This window comes from Dermacentor albipictus, chromosome 9 (genome assembly GCF_038994185.2).
Source record: "Dermacentor albipictus isolate Rhodes 1998 colony chromosome 9, USDA_Dalb.pri_finalv2, whole genome shotgun sequence".
NCBI lineage: Eukaryota > Metazoa > Arthropoda > Arachnida > Ixodida > Ixodidae > Dermacentor > Dermacentor albipictus.
Window position 1 is genome coordinate 38888279 of NC_091829.1, and position 23618 is coordinate 38911896.

General features: G+C 46.9%; 1 protein-coding gene across 1 annotated transcript in view; it reads left to right on the plus strand.

The window, feature by feature from the left end:
* Positions 1 to 23618, plus strand: part of LOC135916521 (apolipophorins-like) — a 78668-nt gene that overhangs the window by 48288 nt on the left and 6762 nt on the right. The window contains exons 20-35 of the mRNA XM_065449919.2: positions 36 to 301; positions 1282 to 1518; positions 4038 to 5386; positions 7124 to 8024; positions 9314 to 9488; positions 10097 to 10257; positions 12080 to 12248; positions 12714 to 12901; positions 14442 to 14644; positions 17307 to 17694; positions 18464 to 18755; positions 20249 to 20475; positions 21109 to 21348; positions 21690 to 21857; positions 22611 to 22758; positions 22899 to 23103. Coding sequence (XP_065305991.1) covers positions 36 to 301; positions 1282 to 1518; positions 4038 to 5386; positions 7124 to 8024; positions 9314 to 9488; positions 10097 to 10257; positions 12080 to 12248; positions 12714 to 12901; positions 14442 to 14644; positions 17307 to 17694; positions 18464 to 18755; positions 20249 to 20475; positions 21109 to 21348; positions 21690 to 21857; positions 22611 to 22758; positions 22899 to 23103 — 5317 coding nt within the window. The remainder of the gene's footprint in view (positions 1 to 35; positions 302 to 1281; positions 1519 to 4037; positions 5387 to 7123; positions 8025 to 9313; positions 9489 to 10096; positions 10258 to 12079; positions 12249 to 12713; positions 12902 to 14441; positions 14645 to 17306; positions 17695 to 18463; positions 18756 to 20248; positions 20476 to 21108; positions 21349 to 21689; positions 21858 to 22610; positions 22759 to 22898; positions 23104 to 23618) is intronic.

Genomic DNA, 23618 nt, shown 5'->3' on the forward strand with positions numbered 1-23618 from the left:
CAATATCACGGCGCTTTTTTTTTTCTTCCACTCAGCTTCCCTTTCCGTGGACGAAAAGAAGCTGCAAGCGGACCTCTCCACTAGTGTGCCGTTGGTAGATATCAACTTCAACTCGCTAACGACCAAGCCCCAGGAGGGCACCGTCGTGACGGCCGCTACGCTGGAGTACCAGCGGCGTGGACAGCGGAAGCAAACCGCGAAGCTGAACGCCAAAACTAAGGACCTGAGCACCGAGCACATCTCCAAGAGCGCGATTAATGCCGAGATGCAGTTCAGCGAGTATCCCGAGTACAACTGGAAGGTACGTTGCGATATGCTCTGATCGAGCGTAGTACTGCAATTGGTTGTTTATTAAAATTTTAAAAAAGTAAATGAAGAAGAAGGATTTTCAGCAGTGGGAGGGGGAGTTGTTAGGGGGTAAGGGAGTAAAATTATCGACGGAGAGGGTAGAGTAAACAAGGGAACTATTCAAGTTTAGTATGTCGTCGTTCGGACGCATGACGTCATGTCTGAGCATGCATAGCGCGTAGAGCATTGTCACACACGGACGGGAGCCAAGAGAGCATCACCTTTTGAGACGCAGTACAGCCAGGTTAGCGCACGAGTGAAATGCTTCTGTAATGGTGCTTTACTGCTTACAAGCCGGACCTCCCTGTAGAAAGAAACTTGTATTGTGCAAGCTATCTATTTGTGGATGTCTAAAATAGGCGCCTTTGTCTGCCTTTTGACTTTTCCCTTTAGTTCGTGCAGAACCCATACACTGAACACATGGACAGCAGTCGTTAACTATTGGGAGACTATCTACGCAAGATTTTGTGATGGCTGTGTGTGACAGATGTGAAACAGGGAATCCTGTCTTCAAAGTCGTCGATATTTCGGAAATAGTTTGCCACATCTAGTGCACGTGATTAATCTGAACCCCCATAGCAGAACTTTTTGTTAGACAAATAAGTAATGAACAAAAATGGCGACACCAGACGACACGGTTCACTAAGCACGCACTTTTCTGTACTATGTATGGTCATCTCTCTCTTTTTCACTCCCCCTTCTCCCTCCCTTCGCATCGGATAGGGTAGTGAACTGGACAAAGTCTTGTTAACCTCCCTGCCTTTCCCACCCACTATACTCCAAAGCCAATCCCAATATATATATATATCTGTTTTGCGGGCTGTAGTGTGTTGTAAATTTTGTGAAGTATTACCAGCAATCCCAGAAAATCAATCACTAAACTGTAGGTAGATCACGCTGCGCAAATTTTTACAACTTCTTGTCACCTTCCAGGTGACCACCGACTTCCAGAAGGCTCCTGGAGCCCAGCACAACGAGTACGACATCAAGCTCTGGTGGGGCGAGAACCTCGACGACCAACAGCGACACATCCACGTGTTGACCATCTCCAAGCAGATCGGCGAATACGGACACGGGTACAAGGCAAGCAGCGAGGGCCGACTCGTCGTCTTCGCTCCTGTGTGGGACATTGACTTCAATGGACTCTTCAACGCCATGCTAGACCTACAGGTATGGAAATCTAAAGTCAAGATGGGTAGGGGGGGTGGAGGCGACAGATGGGAACCCACTGTGGGATAAAAGTTGTATAAACTGGGGTAAAGTGTCTCGATAGGTGGACCTATCTCTGTAAAAGGCGGTCCTGTCGTTGTTGTGGTGTTAGTTGTAACGGGTTAGTAGAGTAACGTCACTCTATAACTCGTTATAACTAACACGTCAAGGATAACATCGTAACTCATGTCAAGTTGGACCTAACATAGGTAGGTCTGACTATCCAAACGTTGCCCACCCAATCTGATGCATTTTATCACTGTTTATGCAACACTCAGCCCATGGATTTACAGGTAGGGACGCTTATAGGCATTTATGGAAGTTAAATCTGTTGCAAAAAGGAATTACGAAAAGAAGATTGAGTGAGGGAAAAGAACATTATTGCAAATCAGTATGATTTGCGTCCGGCAGGTCAGTGGGCTGGGGCACCCGCCGAGCTTACGGCCAAGCGTTCTTGTCTTCCGGTGGCTTTCTTGGCCTGCTAGATTGCCCAGAGTTGGTCTGCCAGGTTTGAGCTGAGCAGCGCGGCCTGCCATCATGCGCGGGGGCTGTTGGTTGAGATCTCGCTTCCATTATCGTGTATTAGTTCCTGGCATTCCCGTAGCATGTGTTCTAGCGTGGCTCTGGTGCCACATACTTTGAATCGATCTGTTGTGTACATTTCTGGATAAATAGCATGCGTTAGTATCAGATTCTTGTATGATTTGGTTTGTAGTCATCGCCACTGGACAGCTTGTGATCTATTGAGTTGTGGATGGGGTGGTGCATAAGTGCATCGTTGCATCTTGTAATAGTTGTCGATGTTGTTGAGCCTGGTCATTCTGTCTTCCCATTTCCATACCTCGGAGGGCCCTGTCGAGAGGTCTACATTTGTCGCAGCTCAGGAGGTGAGTCCTCGAGCTACGTTGTGTGCTGCCACATTAGGGTTGTCCTCTCCCGTTGAGTCGGGGGTGTGGGCTGGCATCCATAGGATTTGTACGCATTTGTCTTCCCTTGCTGTTTTGCCTTTTCTTAGTGTGCTTAGTGCCTCAGCTGAAATCTGACCGTTGACAAAGTTGCGTACTGCCGCTTGTGAGTCGCTGATTATATAGTATGCATTGGTTTGTGCTATGGCTAACGCTATAGCCACTTCCTCCACCGTTTCGATGCATCTCGTGTTTATAGTCAAGCTTGTGCAGCATTATCTATTGTGGTTAAGTACTGCTGCGACAAAGCTATGTTTGTGTTTGTAACATGCAGCTTGTACAAAGACAGCGTCTTTTTCTCTTTCGTAGTGCTTCGCCATGGTCATTGCTCTATATTCTTGGGTAGGGGGGATACTGCGAGTTTGGCCCTTATTTCCTTAGGTATGCCTCGTTTGGCTCTGTGTCATGTGTGGTAGCAGGTGCCTAGTTTATCAAAAATGTGTTTGCCCGCTGTGGTCTTGGCTATACGTTGTGCTATACGTACTGTGCGATACGTTGCGCTTCTCTTAGCTCCTCTAGCATATTGAGCAGTCCCAGCTTTGGGAGTTTCTCCATTCTCGTGCTTAGCGGGAGTCCAGTTGCTTGTTTGTATGCGTTCCTAATGAGGCCATCTTGCTTCTTCTTTTCTGCGGCATATTATCTATGGTTTCCCCTCACATATGTGATCTGGCTTATAACGAACACCTGTATGATTCTCATGAGGCTTCCTTCTTTCGTACCCTTGTTGCCTGTTTGTGACTATCTTGATCAATCGCACCGTGTGATAAATTTTGGCTTGAAGTTTGTGAATGGTTTCTCCGTTGCTGCCCTTGGCTTCTATGATCATTCCCAACACCCTTAAGAAAGGATGCTTCGATTGGCTCACTGCAGTGTATAAAAATGTATGCGAAAATCTCGATTTTAATAACTGTACACAGAGAATGATGCAAGGCATGGCGAATGGAACAGATGCAGTCCTCATTGCTTCTATCTGTTCTACGCTCTGTGTTCATGTCGTGTTTTGCGCAATAAATTAACGACGGTAGTCCGAGCGTCTGTGCTTTTAAACTGCAACCAATCTGTTCCGTAGAGGAGGTAAAACTTTGCTAGTAAACGTCTCGCGCCTTGTCATGACCCATTCGGCCTCTTTTTACAGGTGAGTGCCTTGGCACTGAGCACAGAGACAGGGCATCTTTAAGTACCGCGTATGCAATACTGGTTGTTGCGTCACCAGTCGATTGGCATGACAGAGGCCAGTATAAGCTCTTTGGTGTTACCCATGTGTATTCTGTGTATATGTACGCCTGGATCCGGCAGTAGGAGAGTTGCGAATGTCAGACAAGCTCTATATGGCTCGTGTGGCTTAGCCAACCGCGTGTTTAAGAATATTCGCAGCACTGCAAGTTGACCAGTGACTGGCAGAGGCGGTGATCTCATGGTAGAATATTAGTATGCTGAAAGGATCTGATTGTCATTACTAGCACTAATTTATCTTCCTTTTGTTCCGGGATTGGTTCCCGTCAACGCTGCCTGCAGGACGTCTCCAAGGGCACCTTCAACGGTGAGATCCAGAGCCACGGCGAGCGGGTGATGCAGATCGAGATGAACCACAACCTTGAGCGCTCCCCGCCGCGACTTCTCGTGAATGCTCGTGTCGAAACACGTCACTTCCGCTTCCTGTACTCGGACCAGCTGGAAGAGCGAAACCCCAACCAGTATGTCGGTCGTACCAACATTGAGTGGGGACGCGAGGGCAAGAGCATCGCCACCGAGTACGTCATCATAAGCCGCCGGGGAGCCGACGGCAGCCTGCACGACATCGAGTACAAGATCAGCTACCCAGGCATGAGGATGCCGGCCGTGCACAGAACCAAGATCAGGACGGCGCGCGGCACCCTGGACGCCACGTCTTCGACTGAGGTGAACGGCCAGAACTTCCTCAGCATCGCCATTCAGAACACGCCCAAGCTCAAGGAGTTCCACTTTGACAGCACCATGCTGAAGGTCAAGCTCTCCAAGGCCACCAAGTCCCACAGCACCATTTACATCGCCGAGCTGAGACCTCGATTCGCGATGATAAACGCCTTCGTGGCAACGGCGCAGATCAAGGACACCAATGAGAGCACGGAAGTCCAGGCCGAGCTCCTCTGGGACGCGGACAGGTACCCCGACAGGAAGATGCGCTTGAGCGCTAACGGCAATAGGATCGTGATGAACAGGCGTCCTGCATTCCATTACGGCGCCACATTCCAGCACTGCAACGACCTGAGCATCACCGCTAGTGTTAACTACAGTATGGATATTGCTCGGGGTCCTCACTTCATCGAATTTGGCATCGGGGGCACTGACCTGACCCCAAGGACGGTCTCCCTGTCGTACACCCGTCTCGAGACATCGGCGAACGTCATGTTCGGCTACACCCTGGGCGGAGCCGATCAGATCAGGATCGAGTACAACCGGAACCAGGACTACGCCGTTCAGCAGTTCGACCTGAGCGCCACTTCGATCTATCCTGAACTCAACGGGAAGCGCTTGACCGTTACGCACAGCTTAGAGAGGCCCATTTCTGTCAAAATTCAGTACGAGCACGCGGCGAACGAGATCTACGGCCTGGAGCTCAGAGACTCGTCGGGAGGCAACCGCATCAACACAAACTTGAAGATTCGCACTCCTCTCCCACACTATGCCTCGGGAGAGCTCAGGATTTCCGGCGATTACTCTACTGCAGTGACCAACATTGTCATCGAGGCCGTCTCGTCTTCGAGCAGTATTTACCGGTTAGTCTTCAACTACGAGCTCACTGGACTCCGCAACACCGCACTCACAACTACGCTCACTTTGGAAACCCCACACGCGGATGTCCGTAACGCCAAGCTGAGTCTCAGGTATGTTACCTTCTCTTGTAAAAATGAAAGCAATAGTGATGCAGTAGTTTAGCAATTGACGTCAATCGAGAGTGTAGAGTACAGTTGACATTTTCGTATGGCTTACAACACACAACGACAAAAAAAAAAAAAAACAGGCATGAAGGACACAGCTGATTAATTTGCTACATTCAACATCCCTGTGCTCCGAGTTGTCGATTAATTCAAACCTCGCTTGGCGATCTACTCTCTTCCTGGTTAGCTCGCATAGAAAGCGAACACTACCGAAACGGTATTGGTCTCAGGTTTGGTTCCTTGATCAGGACTAATTTTTCTTCAACGGAGAAGCATTCTTTTTGAGAGACCCATATGGATTTCCTTTGTAGCTTCACGCTGCAGTCAGGTGGATGACGGTTCTGCCCTTTCATGCATCTTCCTCTACCTTGCAGGCATTCACAGAAGTGATTTGCAATAAATGTGTCTATCCTGTTCGTCTTCGGGGCTTTTTCACTATAAGCTTACCAAAATCTCGCACCACCAAGGCCGAACCTTCATCCTTATCAAATGCATTGGAGTGAAAAGAAAAACATTCGAAATTCAATGGTATTTCACAGTCTGAAATGCAAGTTGTGAAGGCAGTTAGTCTTGCACGCCGGTTATACTGTCTATGGAAAGCCACTGGCAGCATCAATGAAACTGGAGAGCGATGATGGCATAATTGGTAGTGCTGTAGGGATGCTATAAGCATGTTTATTTCTCCATAGGGGGTCATGCCATAATGCTGAAATGTACGCGTTACATGTCCAACTTTGCATTCCAACTTCAGCCTTATACAGGCTGCACATTCTTGTTGATGCACATTCTTGTTAGCGCTCTCTTCTCACGGTTTTATTTTCGCAAGAGGGTGGCAGTTCACACAGCGATATATGGTTCACATATGGTTATGTGCTGTCTTGAAGCTATTCGCCCTCATCCTGATATAAACTGGGGTCACATGCGGTCTACGTTTCTGGCATTGTGTACATTCGGTGCCTCTTCCTGCGTTTAGCGGGCAGTGAAAACACACCCACGATTACATGCAAGTCCTCCCGTTTCTGTTGATTTCTACAGCAGGTATAGACACACGTGAAACAGGAGCTGCATTCTTTCTTTTTGTTTCACTCACTTCCTGTTGGTTTCATTGCTTCTGGATTCTCTTGTGTCAGTAATTCGCAATTGAGGTTTCAAGGATGTTCTGAAAGGGATTATTATAATCCATGCGTTTTTTACTCTGCCTAAATCCCTTTAAAAAATTTTCCTTTTTTACGTTTTTACGTGTAGGTTACTCTGCCATATATACATAAATAAGATACTGTTGTGTTATGTATTTCATGAGGTGTTGCATCAGGCTATGATATTAATTAGCTTTCATCATTGATCTATGATTGCGATAAAAAGTGTTCGATTGTCCTGAGAAGGCAACACAGTATATTGTATAACACTTTCTTTGTAGGTAGGTTTAAATGGAGTCCAAAGCAGTACGCCTCCGACTGCTTCATTTTACTTAGAAATGAAATATGAGTTTGCCTAAAGAAATAAATGAAACAAAATGAAATGTTGTATGCTACCACCGATATGATGTATATTTAAAATGGCCGTGAACTAGTCGAGCTTGCAGCGGGGCAGTATCTTTTTTCTTTTTTTCACGGATCCCTCTTTTGTATTCTATACAGAGGAAGAATAAAGGTTGAGTTTTATTGTTTGCACGAACTATTTCAGGTTCAACAATGACCACCACGCTACCATTGAAGGTCAGCTCTTGGCCGAAGTCAACGACCGCGTCCACTTGAACCTCGCTGGCAACGTCCGCACGCTGTCGCCACACAACTTCGATGGCCGGATCTCGCTCAAATCATCCGCCACAGTAGACATCGAAGCCATAGTTTCCAGCCGCTCGAGCTCACCTCTCAACGGGGCCTTCGAACTGAAGCTCATCGAAGCGGGCGTAGAGGTGATAGTCGCGTCGCTGGTCCTGAATGACCAACCTAGCGAATTCACGGGCAGACTCGACCTGTCCGGCACGATGATCCAGCAACAGTTCATCCAAGTGGAGAGGAAGATTCCCGCACCAGAACATCGGATCTACTCCCTGACCGCCGGTCGCGCAAACCCTCTCATCACTTTCATTATCGACACCATGAAGCAAAACGACGTGCGCATCACCACGATCAAGTACCAGCCGCACGAGAGGCCCGAAGACTGGGCCTCGATCACGATCGAGAAGAACGACTGGCACAGGGAACACGAGAAGCTGATCGTCACCATTGAACCAAAGGTCAACATCAAGACCACATTTGACTTCCTGTACCTCATCTCCAAGGACACCATCAAGAGCAAGTTCATCTGGACGCTGGACGACATCAAGCTCGGCTACGATCTCAAGAGCAGGGCCGATGGCGAGCACGCCTACAACTCACTGCTCAAGATCCTCTACCTGAGGCGCGAGATCGACGTGCACAACCGCTACGCGCGCACGCCTGACTCCCTGGAGCTGTCGACCAAGGTACTGCTGAACGCCGTCATGATGCCGGACCGCGCCCTCGAGATGACCTACAGGCACAACAGGATCCAGAACGGCTGGGAGGCTACAGCGATCCTCAGGCACCCCACGTTCTCTAAGGTGAGCGGCAAGTCAAATTGGATGTTGTTTGCTGTGTGACTCCCCACCATATGTAATAGAATTGGAGGCATGCCTTTGGGAGTGCTTTAGGGTAACTATACTAGCAGGATGTTTTCTGTAGCAGTGAAGAATAAGCTACGGAGGCAAAGCGCACTCAAGTTACAGCAGAGCACTCCTGAAAATAGTCTCTAATTTCCATCAGCGTTAGCTTAAGCTGGAGAAGAGAAAACATAAACACCTTGTTTACAAAGGCAAAGACAAAATACACCACTAATTGTTAAATTTGACTTTTTTTCTGATTTTCCCTACCGCATTTGGGCAAATGCGAAACTGCCACACGTGGAAGATACACTGATTAATGAGGCATGACGGCAACTTTTTGAAAGTTGCCACACAAGTCAACAACTGACCGAGACAGGAACAAAGCAAGAAGGCAGAGGCGCTGGCGTGAGGACGGACTACAAACGACGTATGACCGCTGTGAAGATGATGTGCGTGCTGATGGTAATTTCTATGGCTCTTAGTTGAGAACACTGCAATAATCTGCTTGGAATAACTAGAGGCTGCTAACTATTACTGATAATTACAGACAGGCTTTGCTGCTAACAAAAAGAAAAGCTTGTCTCTGCTGCATTTCTCTGTTAAATAAAAATTTGCTTTGAAGGCAACAAAAACATAACCGTCGCGTTACATTTGCTCTGTTTCTTTCGTTTAAGACGAAGAGAACAAGATAAAAGACACAATCAGAGTCGTAGGTTTACTTCAACATTGACCATTTTGTCCCGAGCTAGCAAATTTTCTTGCCACCAGCTTTATTGCTTTTAGTCACGCATCCTGAATGAAGCTATGTTTTGTTATCTATACTCACAAGCCTAATGCTGAAGAATCTTTTTTTTTTTTGAAGCAAAACTATTGTTTTCAGCATTAGTGCACTTCGAGTTGTCGATTAATTTGTCCTCGCCCTGCCCTCTCTGCTAAGCTCCTCGTTGGTTCAGATGGTAGAGCGACCACCCCGGCAAAGTGTTGGCCCCAGGGTCGATCCCCGGACCAGGACAAATGTATGGTTCTTCAGCTGCGACGCATTCTATCTGAGAAACTCGAATTGTTTCCTTCTGTATAAAACGGGCCTCCATGCTTATATGCGAATCCATTCCCACGTTATGCCATGTGGCAAACCATGCAGGGGAATAAAAAAATGTTTTCTTTGTAAGGTACGTGTTACGCTCAGATGGATGTCTTTTTTTTTAATAAAACCATTGTGTGTAAGTTATTTTTTTTTTTCGTCTCAGGACATCGTCTTCAGCAGCCAGATCCAGCGGGACATCTCAGAGTCCACTCCTCTGCTCGTGTCCGCCCAGCTTCAGCCTGGTGATGCCTCGAACAGGATCTACTTCAACCTCGCCGAGAAGTTGAACGAGATCACAGCGACCAACAAATCTGTCCACATCCACATCCACCATGAAGGTGAGTCTTCGCATTGGTGTGATACCATATTTATTCTGCTGTGCATATCGGTGCAGATCAAGCGTGGGATGCAAAAAGTCTCGTGACAGTAGTCAGAGCTGCACTGGCCCTAGGGATAGCTATCAACTAACGGTATGATGGTACCAGCAAAGTGAAAAGGCAATATCACCTATAGTAGGAGGACGCCGGACGAATGCTGACCTTACAACTGAGTTTTGATTCGAAGGGATCCCATTGCAAAAGTCCTGTGTCTTTTCAGCTTGCTGGAACCATCATAGTGATCATACCTTTACTATGCATCACCTCGCCCAGCAAACGACACTCCTTAGCATTGAACTGACTCGGCTCAAGACTGTTTTCAAAGACGAAGATAGCCATGACGATGCGCGTCTCTGGCACAGAAAGTAATGAGATCGTTGCTGCATATTTCTCTTAAGTCGACTGGTCTCCAAGACTTTACAAACTCGGCGTGCGGCTACCTCCCTCTCTCTCTCTTTCTGTGCGCAATACGTGTATTGTAGTGAAGCGCTGGCTGATGTTGAAAAGAAAAATGGCCATAAGAAAATCAACAATACCACATTTTGCACCTTCACTTCGCACCTTCGTAGACCGCAGCCTGTTTGATGTCAGCCTGACAGCGTACCACACCATAACCCTCGAGCGGCCTATCTTCGGCGGCTACTACTGGTCGTGGACCACTCAGAGGCAAGGGCCCAAGCGAGGACACGCCACCTTCTTCATCGGCCGCAACGGAGTCGCGCAATTCGATGTGAGTACCATCATCATCTTGGTGCACGGTCCATCATTATCAGCTACACAATTACTGTGAAATGATGTGTAAAAGAAACGGCTCGTTGGATCTATGTAAACGAAACAACCGTCTGCTTAACACTGCAGTGTGATTTCTTAATGTGTTCACTGGTAGACTGCGCACCCCATGCTAAACTTTAATGAGCTGCACATTGTTGCATTTAGATGTTGCAATATTTAGACTACAGCTTTTGAAGGTGATACCGGATGCTGGTAGCTGTATTCTCGTGGGACCTCTTGTTCATTATATAATGGCTGCAGGTTTTAATCACTTCATTGCGATAGCTATTATATGGAAACTGCAAGTGCATTTCCGCCGTCGACATCACATTGTCGCCGTGATGTTCCATATACGGTCCAAGTGCGATAACACCGTGGCCACGTGCCGTACGCTGTAGGTGCGAGTCAACGCGCACGAGAGTGAGCCGATGATGGCAGTGTGACTTCACGCGCGCCATCTTAACTGCACGCAAGACACCGGGAGACTGGGAGGGGCATTCTACGCAGCTGCGGCTGTGTATGACGTGGCTGAGCACGGCCGCGCAAGCCCTATTCTGAAAGCGATCTGCGATGCGTGTGCGTACAGAGTATAGGTGTGCCAAGGGCTGATAGCGTCGTGTACGCTGTATTCTCACCGCTTTGTTTGCATTGGATCGAGAGACAACACGAAGGTCAATTCGCTCGCTGCTGCTGCTGCCGCTCTTCCTCACGTCAGCACTTTGGCAGCGAGTGGCCGCGCTCATCAAGATGTATTTATGTTTGCCTGTACGCGCGTGACACTAGGCTTGTTAATTTAGTTAGAAAGCAAATCTTTACGAGTTTATGCGACCGATAAAGCTACTACCTTTGCTTCGTATAACTCTCCGCTAATTTGCTATTGCAATCGATGCTTCGCCTTTCGGGCGAAACTACGACTTTTCATCTGAAAGATAATTGTTGTTAAAGTTGGCTTGGAAGCGAGAACGTAAAGTATTATTTCCCGGATATGAAGTAGTATGTAGGGACAATTGAATCAAAGCGATTTAAGAATGTTGTTGCTGTCAGTGTTCTGGAAAATTTATGCTAATTTGATATAGAATGTTGTGCCGTATCAGACGACAAAAAGCACCCGTAAAGTACTTTTCGCATACCATGAGTTGACATAAAAGTCTATTACGCAGCATCAGTGGGATAACTTTGTTACACCTTTATTTCTGTGTTTTAGCCAATACGACTTACCAGCAGTTCCACGTAGCCGTTAGCATCAAAAGTATGTTTCATAATTGCTTTTATTGCTTTACTTAGCTAAGATTTCATATAGCAGGTCTTTTCAATGGCCATACTTCCCATATTTCATGGCTAATAAAGAAAATAAAGAGAATGATGTTAAGGTTAATTAATAACCTTTTTCAGCTAGCAAAATATTGAAATTTTTTTCTCAGTTAACCTCCCTCAGGTGGTATAATCGTAATATCTGCCACAGGTTGTTTTTAAGAACTCCGATTGAATTGAAGGAAAAAAATGTGGCTATATATCTGTGGCACATGTTCACAGTCAGCTTCACTGTCAGGAGGCTGATAATGATTATTCATATGATAACACACTTATATAAGGTACAGAGAGAAAAATAGGGATAAAGCGGTCTGGCAACTTCCATCGAAAGAGGGCACAGCACTTGCCTGCTCTTTAGGAAGGAGGGGACAAAAACAACCTGAAGATAGGAAAAACAAAACGGAAAGGAAAGGAAGAATAAGGTGACAATGAGGCCACAAAGACTAACATAAAGGCTTTTCCCGACGCAGTACGACTCTATGCTGGGCAAGTGGACCGCGTCTGGCCAGTCCCAGAGGGGGTCCAACGGCGACGAGACCGTGGACATCGTTGTACAAGGCGAGCGCGAGCAGTTCACTGGACGCATCATCTACAACCTCAGGAGGTACCGCTTCGAGGGCCTCACTTTCGACAGCCAAGGTGAGCTAGACAGCTGGAATTGCATCGCACATTTTTCTTTTTAAATGAAGCAGGTATATTATCAAGCACATTCATACTATCTAGTGTGGTTTGTAAGAGCAGACGATGACTATCAGCAATATCAAGCATGGCTGTCCTACCCAAGGCAAATAATCATCACCAACGAAAAGCTTTGGAAATAATGAACTCCCATCGCTTGTAGCCTGTAACAAACACACACACACACACACACACACACAAATTCTGTTGTTTTCAGTTACGGTTTATATTATTATTCTTTTGTGAGTGTTAGCTTGAATATTTGGGCTTCTGCTATGTGTTTTGAGTGTTATGTGGAGAAAGGTGTATCATCATTTTTGGTTTCATTGGAACTACTCATGGTTTATATGAGCAGTTAACGCTGTAGAGAGTGAACCATGCATGCCTCAGTCATTACCCACCCACCCCCTTTTCTGTGTTCTTCAGGCAAGACGTCCAGAAGCCTGGAGATAACTGCTTCTAACTCGACCCGAAATGCGGCTCTCAAGGTGGAGTTGAGCCACTTCGAGGACAACAACAAGATGACCGACTTCAGCTACTCCTTTGAGAAGCGTGGCGACAAGGCGTACAGGAGCAAGCTGTTCTTCCCACCGGAGAAGATGAGGGCCATCCAGGTGCGTGAGCACGCTGTTACTATGGCCATTCGGGTGCCTGCCTTACTCGCAATTAGTCCTCTTGATTTTAAGGACAGAGAGGGAGAGAGACAGAGAGGAACTTGCATTCGACAACAGGATTTGGTAAGAGTAAGAAACCAGGCTTCGCGGCTGTTCTCATTGATCTCAAAGTGTGCTGAAGGAAGTTCCAGAAGATAATTCCTGCATGCGCTAGCATTCTACATGCAGCATAAATGGCATTCACTAGCTGGCCTGCACAGCGACCAGTGTTACAGATCTATGAGAGCAGCGCGAGCGTCAGCTTTTGGGCCACGTAGTGACACGCCGGATTGAATCACGAACGCAAGAAACAAAAATAGAAGTTGAATTTCTGGCACACAGGCCATTCATTCACAGGGGCTTATATTGTCACGTGGTAGTGACGGTGAAGAAAGAAGCAGTACGGTGAATACAAAACTAGCTTTTATTGGGCGAACCTGTGCCCACAAAACAGGCTACACTTATAGCACAACGAAAGCGGCGAACACAGTCGGCGATCGTCGAAAATCTGATCAGCGGGTCAAGCGCGTCGGCTTTTATACAGCAATCATCGAATGTTCCAGATCAAACGTTGGGACCCGCATGCCTTCTAAAATGTTCTACACCATTCGTGTCAAGCGATGAAATCAGATAACACAACGTTCGGCGACAACAGACAGCGGATAGAAGCATCGATAACTTTCCAGAAACTTCGGATACATGCAAGCACGTCCCGCGCTGTGCGATAAGATTTGTTAGGCGGTGAAACCTGGTCGCCTGATAAATATAAATACACGTGTCAATACCCCCCTCTTAAAAAGCATCGTCCCGATGCTACAAAGAGAGCGAAACACAATGGGACAATTATTAAACATAAGTAACAAAACAACGAAAAGAAATAAAGTCCAAAGGTCAGTTACGCGAAGTCCCAAAGTTCGTCAACGCTGGTGGTACGGCTTGAGCCGCACAACGTGGACAATTTCAGGTCGTGAGCGGCGCCGCTGTGACAGCGAAATGCCGTCTGGCACGACCAGATGTCACGTGGTAGTGACGATATATTTAGGGGCTCTCAGCGCATTTAGTGTTTGGCTACGCCCCAGTTACACATCTTACTTTGAGGTAATAAGGCATAAGAGGTTCTTTATTTCTTCCATTTCACATTTAGTTCTGGTGGGATAGTAGATTCGTACGTGCGAACTCGGAGTGCTGTAAGCCTCGCTATAACAATACGACGTCATGAAACAGAGCCATAGCAATGCACTATTGAGTTACGGAGAGTAAGGACTTCGAAGGAAGAACGCCCATTTCTTCCCTTCGTACGGAAACATTATAGGCATTTTGGGGCCTCACAAACCTTGACGGAAGAAGCCCTACTGTTGGAAGCTTGGGATGTAATCCACATACCGTCAAAAGTCCGTGAATTTCGCATTTAAAGCGATACGTGGAAGAGCGCTTTTGTGTTTTTTGATTGCATGTTTGTTCTCTTGTTATACCGATTTGCTTTTGAATCTCGGGTGCTCAGATGGCAGTCAATGACATCGAAGCGAAGCTTTCCGACATCGACATCTCTGACTTCGTCCGCGACGTTGCTCACATGGCCGAGGACTCTGGCAACTACCTTGACAGGAACTTCGCCTCACCATTCATCAATATGCTGCTTGACGAATTCGGCGAGATCATGGGTGAAGCGGTCATCGCACTCAGCGACATCCTGTACGAGAGTCCGTAAGTGCTTACTTCAGTCTTATCCGTCTGAGTCAGTGGCTGCAAAGAGTTCATCAAAATGGTTTAGTCGAAGTAGTAAAGTTATTTCAGCTTGGGGGGGCACGTAAAATTATTACCTTTAACGGTTGCGGAACACTGGCCCTATTACCGGAGCCACGGATGGAGTAGCAACGCTAGTAGCGACGTTTTGTGATGCTTTGGCCAACTTCAACAGGTTTTAACCGTTTTTATGTTACGTTAGTGTTGTTGTTGAATAAAATTGAGGAAGCACTGAATGTCAGTGCTTATGTCACTACCTATGACTTGCAACGACAGTTAAGCGGAATACGGTTGGTTGATATAATAGCTCCATCCTCTCTGGTTAAATTTTGCATCACGAGGTGACACCACTAACCCAGCATTCCAAAAACGGAACAAAAACGGAACACTAGTGAGATGCCGCTGCAACATTCCTGCATCAGCTTTTTGTGACGTCTTAGGTTTTGACAGCGTCTACTTTGTCTTCTACAGGCATATGACTGTATTGCATTATAAAGGAACCGCAGACCTAAGAAACTCAACCTATGAAGTTGTAGAAAACATTTCCAGGACTAAATCGGCTCAAATGCGAGAAAGCGTATTGAAATCTGTGACGCCATGCTGGCAGACCGGCATTGAGGTTTTGGCGGAGAAACTCACGAAACAAATATGTTTGGCTTTCATTTCTGCTACTTGTAAATGACCGCCATCTGTCAAATATATTAAACGAGTTGATGAAGGATGGTGTACCAGCCTAATCTTTTGTTACCCATTAGTTTTTTTCTAGCTATGCACATATATAGGCTATGAGGGCGGCCGTACAAATTCGAGATGTTCAGGTGGATTAAGACGTATTCAGAGACAGATATATTCGAACGGATGTTTCAGACAGATATATTCAGTCATATTCAAAGTCAGATTCGGAGACAGACATATTCAGGACAGATTCGGACACACTCAGAGAGCCATGACAGGGTTCGCTATATTATCTAAAGCGTCAGACAGTAATGCCAGTAGGTTTTGTACGCTTGTCCTTGATAGGAAACAGTGGCCTATTTTCCGAGGATGCGTATAAGTTCAGGAAAAGTGCCAGTTTTGGAAAAGCTGGCAAGATGTACGTTCCAGCAAGAATGTGTACCAAAGCCCAGCGTACCAGCGAAGGCTGTAGAGCTGGACTCCAGGACATATCCTGAAACGAAAATTTTGGTCCATCCCTGGCGTGGGGGGACAACTGTCGCCGACGCAATAAAGCAATTCGCAAACTACTGCAGTTTTTAATAAAGGGAAAATATGACATCCACCCAATCGTAGCATTTGCTACAAAGGAAACCTACACGAGTTCCTCGAAAGAAAAGCCTCACAGTTAAAGAAAAATTCATCTTAGTCCAAGACTCAAACCCGGGACCGCTGTCTCTCTGGGGCAGCTGCTCCACCATCTGAGCTAACCAGGTGGCTAACAGATGGCAGGGCGAAGTCGTAATCATCAACGACTTGAAGCAAAGGCAAGTGCCAAGACGAATTTTTCTTCAACTACGAGGCTTTTCTTTCTAAAACCTGTGTGGGTTTCTTTTGTAGCAATTGCTACGATTAGGTGGATGTCTCAATTTCCCTTTATTACTTCATTTTACCTTGCGTGTTTCCACAGTACTGTTATGTCATACTGCAGTGTTTGAAGCGCACTGGTCTTAACGTCCGAGTTCCTCTCGAGTGTACGCCGGCTTCGCTTTCTCCCCATTTTTCTCTTTCTATCCCATTACCCCCTCCGCCTTGTGGGGTAGCAGATGGTACGTTCGCAACTTGTTGCTGGGCAAGTTGGCTTATACTTGGGGAAGCTATTCGCAGGGCAATCTTGACGAGCACTAAGGTGTAGACGACGGGAGAATGTGGTAGCACAGACAGGACAGCACTGTATCTGCCGTGCCTTTCTGTCTTGACCTTGTGCACTTTGCACTCGTCCAGTTTGCGATGCAGCGTCTTCCCCAAGAACCGTACACTTTGCCTGGTCTGGCTTCCCTACTTTTCTTTGACTTCCTTCCTTTCTCTCTAACACACGTTTATCAATACATATGACATCTTACTTGTGTTGCCAAAAGTGTTCGGGAAGCCTTCTCTCTCTCTCTCATCTTTCTATTCTCTTTTCTCAATTCCCCACTTAGCCCTAGCAAACAAACTGATATGACACATATTCAATAATGTCACACAATCATGCGATATTATTTGATATGTGTGGTGTGTCGTATGAGATTTTTTTTTTATACGGTAGGGCAGCCAACGGGGCGCTTTTTAGGTTAACTTCTGCTCCTTGCTCTGTTAATATCCTCTCTTTTACTCTGCCTCAGGTTCGGAGGACTCGTCGCCCACTGTTGACTTCCCTAACTTTCCTCTAATAATATTTTATGAGCAAATTGAGTGTGTGCGAATTGTCTGCAGATATATGCGCCGTTCGTGTGATATATGCGCCGTTCGTTCTAGTCATTGCATATGCCATATTTTTCACCAAACACCTGGAGTAACATGCCAAGCTGTCAGCCAAGCTCACGTCTCCAGGTTTTTGTTATATATAATATATATCTCTCTCTTTCCTTCATCTTCTTGCGTTCTCTCTCTCTTTTTAACGTCTGTTTATCAATTCATTTGACCCCAGGTTCGGAGAACTGATTGCCCACTGGCAACGCTGGATTGACAACGTCGTGAAGATGCTGGCCGAACAGATCAAGAGCTTCATCGAGGAGTTGGCGCGGACCGTGCAGTCGGCCGCCTCCCTTGGCAGCCACAGGAGGCATCGCCGGGACGTTTCGCAGCAGTGGGATGAGCTGGGCGACTACGTGTCCCGCATGTGGGACAACATGTGGAACGCGCCGCTGGTGCGCCAGGTCGTGCGGAAAATTGACGACGCGGCCGACTACATGACAGACAAGTTTCGCGAGACGATGTACCGCATAAGGAGAACCATTGGCGACGCCGTGGATGCCATCAAGGAGAACCCCGACTACCGGGCACTGGAGTCAACCATCAGCGAGCTCTACGAACCGGTGAGATTTCAATGGGGCATGTTGGGAAGGGGAGCTGAGGCATTGCCGTTAGCATGATTGCGGTAGCCCATGGTCAGCATGTGTGGTATGCGTTCATCCCCGCAGTTAGGCACATTAACTGTGAGGTTAAATGGTGGCGGTGGTGGTGCTGTAACGGCAAGTGGGATTAGCCTGATATGCTTAGCGAGTCAATTGTTGCGCCTCAGCATTTCGTACGCTTCAGCAAGGCTGTGTCACCAGACGTTGCCCAACTCCGTGTCTCGAAGAAAGGCAAGCAACAGTTGTTTAACTCTCTTCCTGGTTATTGCGGGCTATTCAAGGAACGCTACATCTTCATAGCTTTCTCTGCAATACTTTTACGGACTAGGAAGCAATGCCTTTCTCTCGGCATCATAGTACGAGTGTAACCAGATAAAGTGGTCCACATCACTTATCTTACCACAGGAGACATAAGAGTGGAAAAGCAGACCGTGGGAGGTTAGAGTTCTTTAAAGAGCGTGTATCTGTCTTTTATTTAATGCCGCAAGGTAAGAATTTACCACTCTATTAGGCGCATAAGTTTGATTTTGTGATAAAACCCAGGATTGCTAGTAGCCCAGATGGTACAGTGGCTTCCCCAGAAAGGCACTGGTCCTGGGTTCTGTGTCCCAAGACTGAGGCTCAGCATTTATCTATATTTGGGACAAGTTCCTTTTTTTTCTCCTTAAGCGCAACAGCGTTCAACCCGAGTGCGGTTCTCACGAACTCCAATGTGCCTTGCACACCGCAGGGAATGTACCAAGGTAACACCGAGTTCTGGAAGAACCTCCAGGCTAGCCTGCAGAACACGTACAAGACTAGCGATGTGGCCATCGTGCGCGAGGCCGACCGCAAGAACGGCAAGTACATCGTGGACTTCAACCTGCCCGCCGACCTGGACACCATCCGGCAGAACTGGCACGAGTGGCTGGCAGAGGACGATGCCATCGAGAGGCGGCCCCGGGAGAGCATGGATGCCGAGCCGGCCATGGTCGACTACCTCAGCTCCATGTTCCAGCGCAAGTGGATGCCGCCCTTTGACGGTGAGGACTATAGGAGAGAGTCGCTCTCTCTACCTGCTCGATGACTGGTTGCATTGATATTTTGCTTGGTTGAACAGTGAAAAAAAGAAGCACAGTGATTGCATGCCGCCGATGCGTCGATCAACAGTAAGCCAGCAAAGAAGCCTCAGTTAGGAGCTCAACGTTTTGACGTCGGGACTTGACTGCGTCAGGCCCAGACAAAGACACGTTTTCTTCTTGAAGCTTCTCTGGCTATGGGTTGAGGCTCCTCTTGTTCGTCCACTGTTGCTCAATTCAAGTATCCATCAGTTTGTGGCCACCTTGCCAATGTTCCGAGATTTCTCCAAAAGGAGCATCAGAGAATGAAATGAAGGAATCATGTGAAGGTCTTTTAGTCAGATTGCTGCAAGTCTCTGGGATATCCATCGCGAGTGTGGCACGTATTCAGTTTTTTTAAAACTTATACGAGAAAAAGGAGCAAGAGCTAAAGGCCATGTGGCCTGCAACGGTATCATCTGTATACCTGTGTTGCAACGGTATCAATTTAAAGGCTGCTGGTTCATTTGGTCAGCCTCAGAAAGAGTAAAATGATGCATGCATGCACCCATGCACAAAAAAAAAGAAGAAAAGGGAGAGGGTAGTTAGATAATGAAATACCACATTTTCTCACTTTTAACCGGCCTTCGCGTGTAACCCGCACACCTTATTACAACACGTTCTCCCCCCCCCCCCAAAAATAAAACAAGAAAGAAAAAAAATCCACTCGGACAACCCGCCAAAATAACTGCATACATCACCGCTCAAATGTTTGTAAACTCCTTTTCCGTTCGACGATGCACTACTCCTTCACGTTATATCTTCGGCTGGCAACTCTGTGTAGCTACTAGCTACACCTCAAGGCTAAGTTCGTATTAACCCGCACCCCGACTTTACTGCTAAGGTTCTTCGAATTTTGAATGCGGAATTATATGTGAAATAATATGATACATCTTTTTATGCAGTAAATAACCAAATCTTGTGGGCTTAGGAGTCGACTGAGCGCACTATACTCAGACACCATCCTAACAGGAAGACCAGCCCGCTTGCATTTTTTATTTTACTTTAAATATAATTGTTTCCTCCTCCTCCACCATGATAGTGCTCACTGATTTGGTTTTCACACGTAAATTAAGGTATACGTAGTAGTGCGTGATGTTGTATCATCCATACAAGCCCATTGACATAATTATCTGAAAAGACAGAGCTCTGCTTCACTTAACCTCAGCAAAAACAATGACACACATACACACAAAAGCAAACAAGATCAGTGAAAAAAATGCCGTATTTCTCCGCGTGTAACCCACACTCTCAATTACAATTAACGCCCCACAAAGGTCAAATGCCATACAACAAATACCTGTGAATACTCCTCTGCCTTCGGCTGAAGACGCTAATGCAGACATTTATTATGCATTTCTCGCACTGTATTTGCGAGTACTGATACGACATGTCTCCCTGCTCTTGTCGAATTTCAGGCCAGGCCATGATCATCGGACACCAACACTTCGTGACCTTTGACGGCACAATCTACTCAGCTACCGGTGATTGCACCTATCTGCTGGCCAGGGACTTCGTTGACGGAAACTTCACCGTGCTCCTCAAGTATCACCCGGAGGACCCCAGCATTCACGGTCGCTTCCCGAAGTCTGTCATCGTCCAGCTTGGGCAAAGCTACATTGAGATCTTCCCCAACGACGGATCTGTGAGTAGCGCTATCTTAATTTAGCTAGAGCTCTCAGGTCAATTCACGACCTCGTCGTGTTGGAAACATCTGGCAGACTGCAGCTACAGATGGTTGGTTCTACACCGTTAGAAACACGTGTCAGGCATAACGCACGCCATTAGGAAATTGGTAGACTGTTTGGACAACTAATGTGCACATTGCAATACACTAAATAAGGCAAATAACAAATGTATATGTAAGTGCAGAAAATTCGCGCAGCAGAATAAATAACTCCAGCACATTAGCGACAACGTCAGAGATCAACAGAGATAGAACTCAAAGACGCACAAGTTTTGTTAATGATCTTTCAGAACAAGAATGAATAAATAAATAAAGCATTCAAGAATGGAATGTTGACCAGGGTAGAGTCCTACTCGCTAGCTTAGACTGAGTGCTTTAGAGTTTGAGACAATTGGCCACTTATGATACTTTGTCTTCTTCGCTCGTGTCAATTTAGCTTCTTACTCATACTTATGACGTCACTGGTTTCGTTTCTGTCCTTGTAGTTGCTGTTTATGCTGTTAGTACCTTTCTCGCTCATGCCATTGGCTTTCTGTGTTGCAAAAAAAAATGAAATAAATTAGAACGGCCCTTTTTCCACTGTACCTGCAGATGTTCCTGAATGGTCAAGCCGTTGAACTTCCGCTGATCCTTGAGGGAGGCGATGTGATCGCCCGCCGCATGGGCGACGTCATCACAGTCGAGGACGAGAAGGTGCTGCGTGTATCTTGCCACCTGTACTACGACGTCTGCACCGTCAAGATCAACGGCTGGTACTTCGGCAACACAGCGGGCCTGTTGGGCACCTACAACAACGAGCGGGGCGACGACCTCATGAAGCCCAAGGGACAGGCGAGTGAATGCTTTCTATTTTGTTTCCCCTCCTCTATTCCCATTGAGATCTTCACACGTCTCCAATTTCTAACAGTTGCTGCAGGCGCAGACTGCAAACAACGGAAAACAATTCAGCGGCGGTTGAATAGTGGCAAATGCGAGAGAAATGCTTTAGCATAACCGTCGCACCTCTTTGAGATCCCGGATCCATGGGTCTGCGTGTTCTTGGCATGATAAAATTTTATCCGTTGTTCGCGTCCGTGCACGACCTGCGCCGCAATTATTTGAGCTGCCTGTTTCCTGCGGTGCTTGTGTCAGACGATGTTTGAAGAATCTCGCACCTTCCTGTGTACTTGCAGGTGACGAGTAACGTGGCGCAGTTTATGAAGAAATGGGAGACCAGCCGCAGCTGCAAGGGACCCGTGAGCGTGCTAAACGAGCAGGTGGCCGTCGACTCCGAGGGTTACAAGCTGTGCGAGAACTACTTCAAGGACGACGACTCGCCCCTCGCCGATGGCTTCTGGCAGGTATGGTACCGCGTCACCTCAAAGAGCACCATGGCCGAGACTTAGCTTCAACTGTAGCATCAACTGCAACGAAATTTTTCTTTGGCTAAATTTGTTTTACACGAGTAGCATATACCATTGAAGCAATCTTGGCAAAGTCGCAGGGCTGGTAAATGTATAGCTTTTTTTGTTGTTGTTGTTAACAGCCTTTAAACAGCACTTAAGCAGACGACGCGAGCACCTGGTGTTTGTTGCTGTGACGTTATGTCTCTGAGATTATTCAGCTTGCCTCGGGCACTTGTGGTTGCCACCTTATCTCTGGGGTCATTCAAAGGAGCAGCGCGTTCTATGTCATACGTCACTTTCAACGAATGGTGATGGCTTTTTTAAGCGAAGCTTGTATTGCCTGACTCGCGCCGTCAGTATGGCTGTCATCTTATGCAAAAAAAAACATAAACTCAAGCCACGTGAAAATAAAAATTGCTTGTCAGGTTGCGAGAGCACCACGTTCACCAATTCAGCCACTCTCAGTTCATCATAGTTGCCCTTTACAGCAGGTCTTTATATGCATGAAGAAGTAGCAGCGCAAGGCGCAAGCCAATCACAAGCATCTCCACCTTCCGGAGGAGGGAAAGGTTTTGATCGTGTGTTTACTCGCCTCATGCCTGCCGTTTCCCGTCAGCTCCGGCAGTCAGATGGGGAGGCTACGTTTGTTTCATTCTGCTGAAGAACAGGCTGCGTTGAAGGAATGACATATTTTTTTATTTCCCACAGGAGTCCCCCGAGCCGTACTTTGACCTGTGCCTCCGCCACATGGCCACGCCGCGCATTGATCCACGCCAGGCAATCTGCAACATCTCCATGGCTTACCTGCTTCAGCTGGAGAAGTACTCGATCAGCGTGAACCTTCCGTCCGAATGCTGTAAGTGCCCTGCGATTCTACAGACAAACTGCATGTTTGGGAGCAAATAAATGGTCATAATAAGGGCATTGCCAAACCCATTCGGATTCAAACCTTATAGCGCCGACTGTTGTTTCTCCTCCCGCTTTGTGTCCACTCAGACACGTGTTCGTTGCCCGGAGGCGAGACGCTCAAGTTCGGCGACTTCCGCACCACGAGTAGCGGTGGGCAGCGGCAGCCAACGAGCATGGACATCGTGCTGGTCGTCGAGGAGGACGCCTGTCACGCAGACGTCGTGCGCGAGCTGGACAACACCATGAGGATCGTCGACAGGGAAATGCTCAGCGCGGGATTCCAGCACAACAGGTACTTTATGCAGAAACACCGTGACCAACCCCCACTCAACGCCTTTGATAACACAGCGGTGATTTAGACATTTGCTGTGGTGTGCAAATGGACATGTTTTGAGACTGATTTGAGTGCAAATCGGTACAGTGCCTGAAGTGAATTTAATTTAATCAAATATCGAATACTGTTCGAATAGTTTTCGAATAATGAACACCTGTTCTCACTCTTGTAATATAAAATGATCGTCGCATCCTAGTATATTCACAATGTTAGCAAATTTTGGTCATTGCATTGAACGTTGTGAAGCATTCTTTAATAAAAAGCATAAATGGAGCATCAAGAGCAAATGATCAGTTTACTCGCATCCTTGGGACACGTTGGCAAGTGCAAATGGTAGCTGTCTAGCCGGAAACGTTTGGTTCCCTGAGCAATGTAGCCTACTCCACTGCGTAACATCTCTTGTTTTACATCTACTATAGCCGTCGGGATGAAACTTACCCACCTTTTGTTCCAATTTTACAGTTTATCGTGTA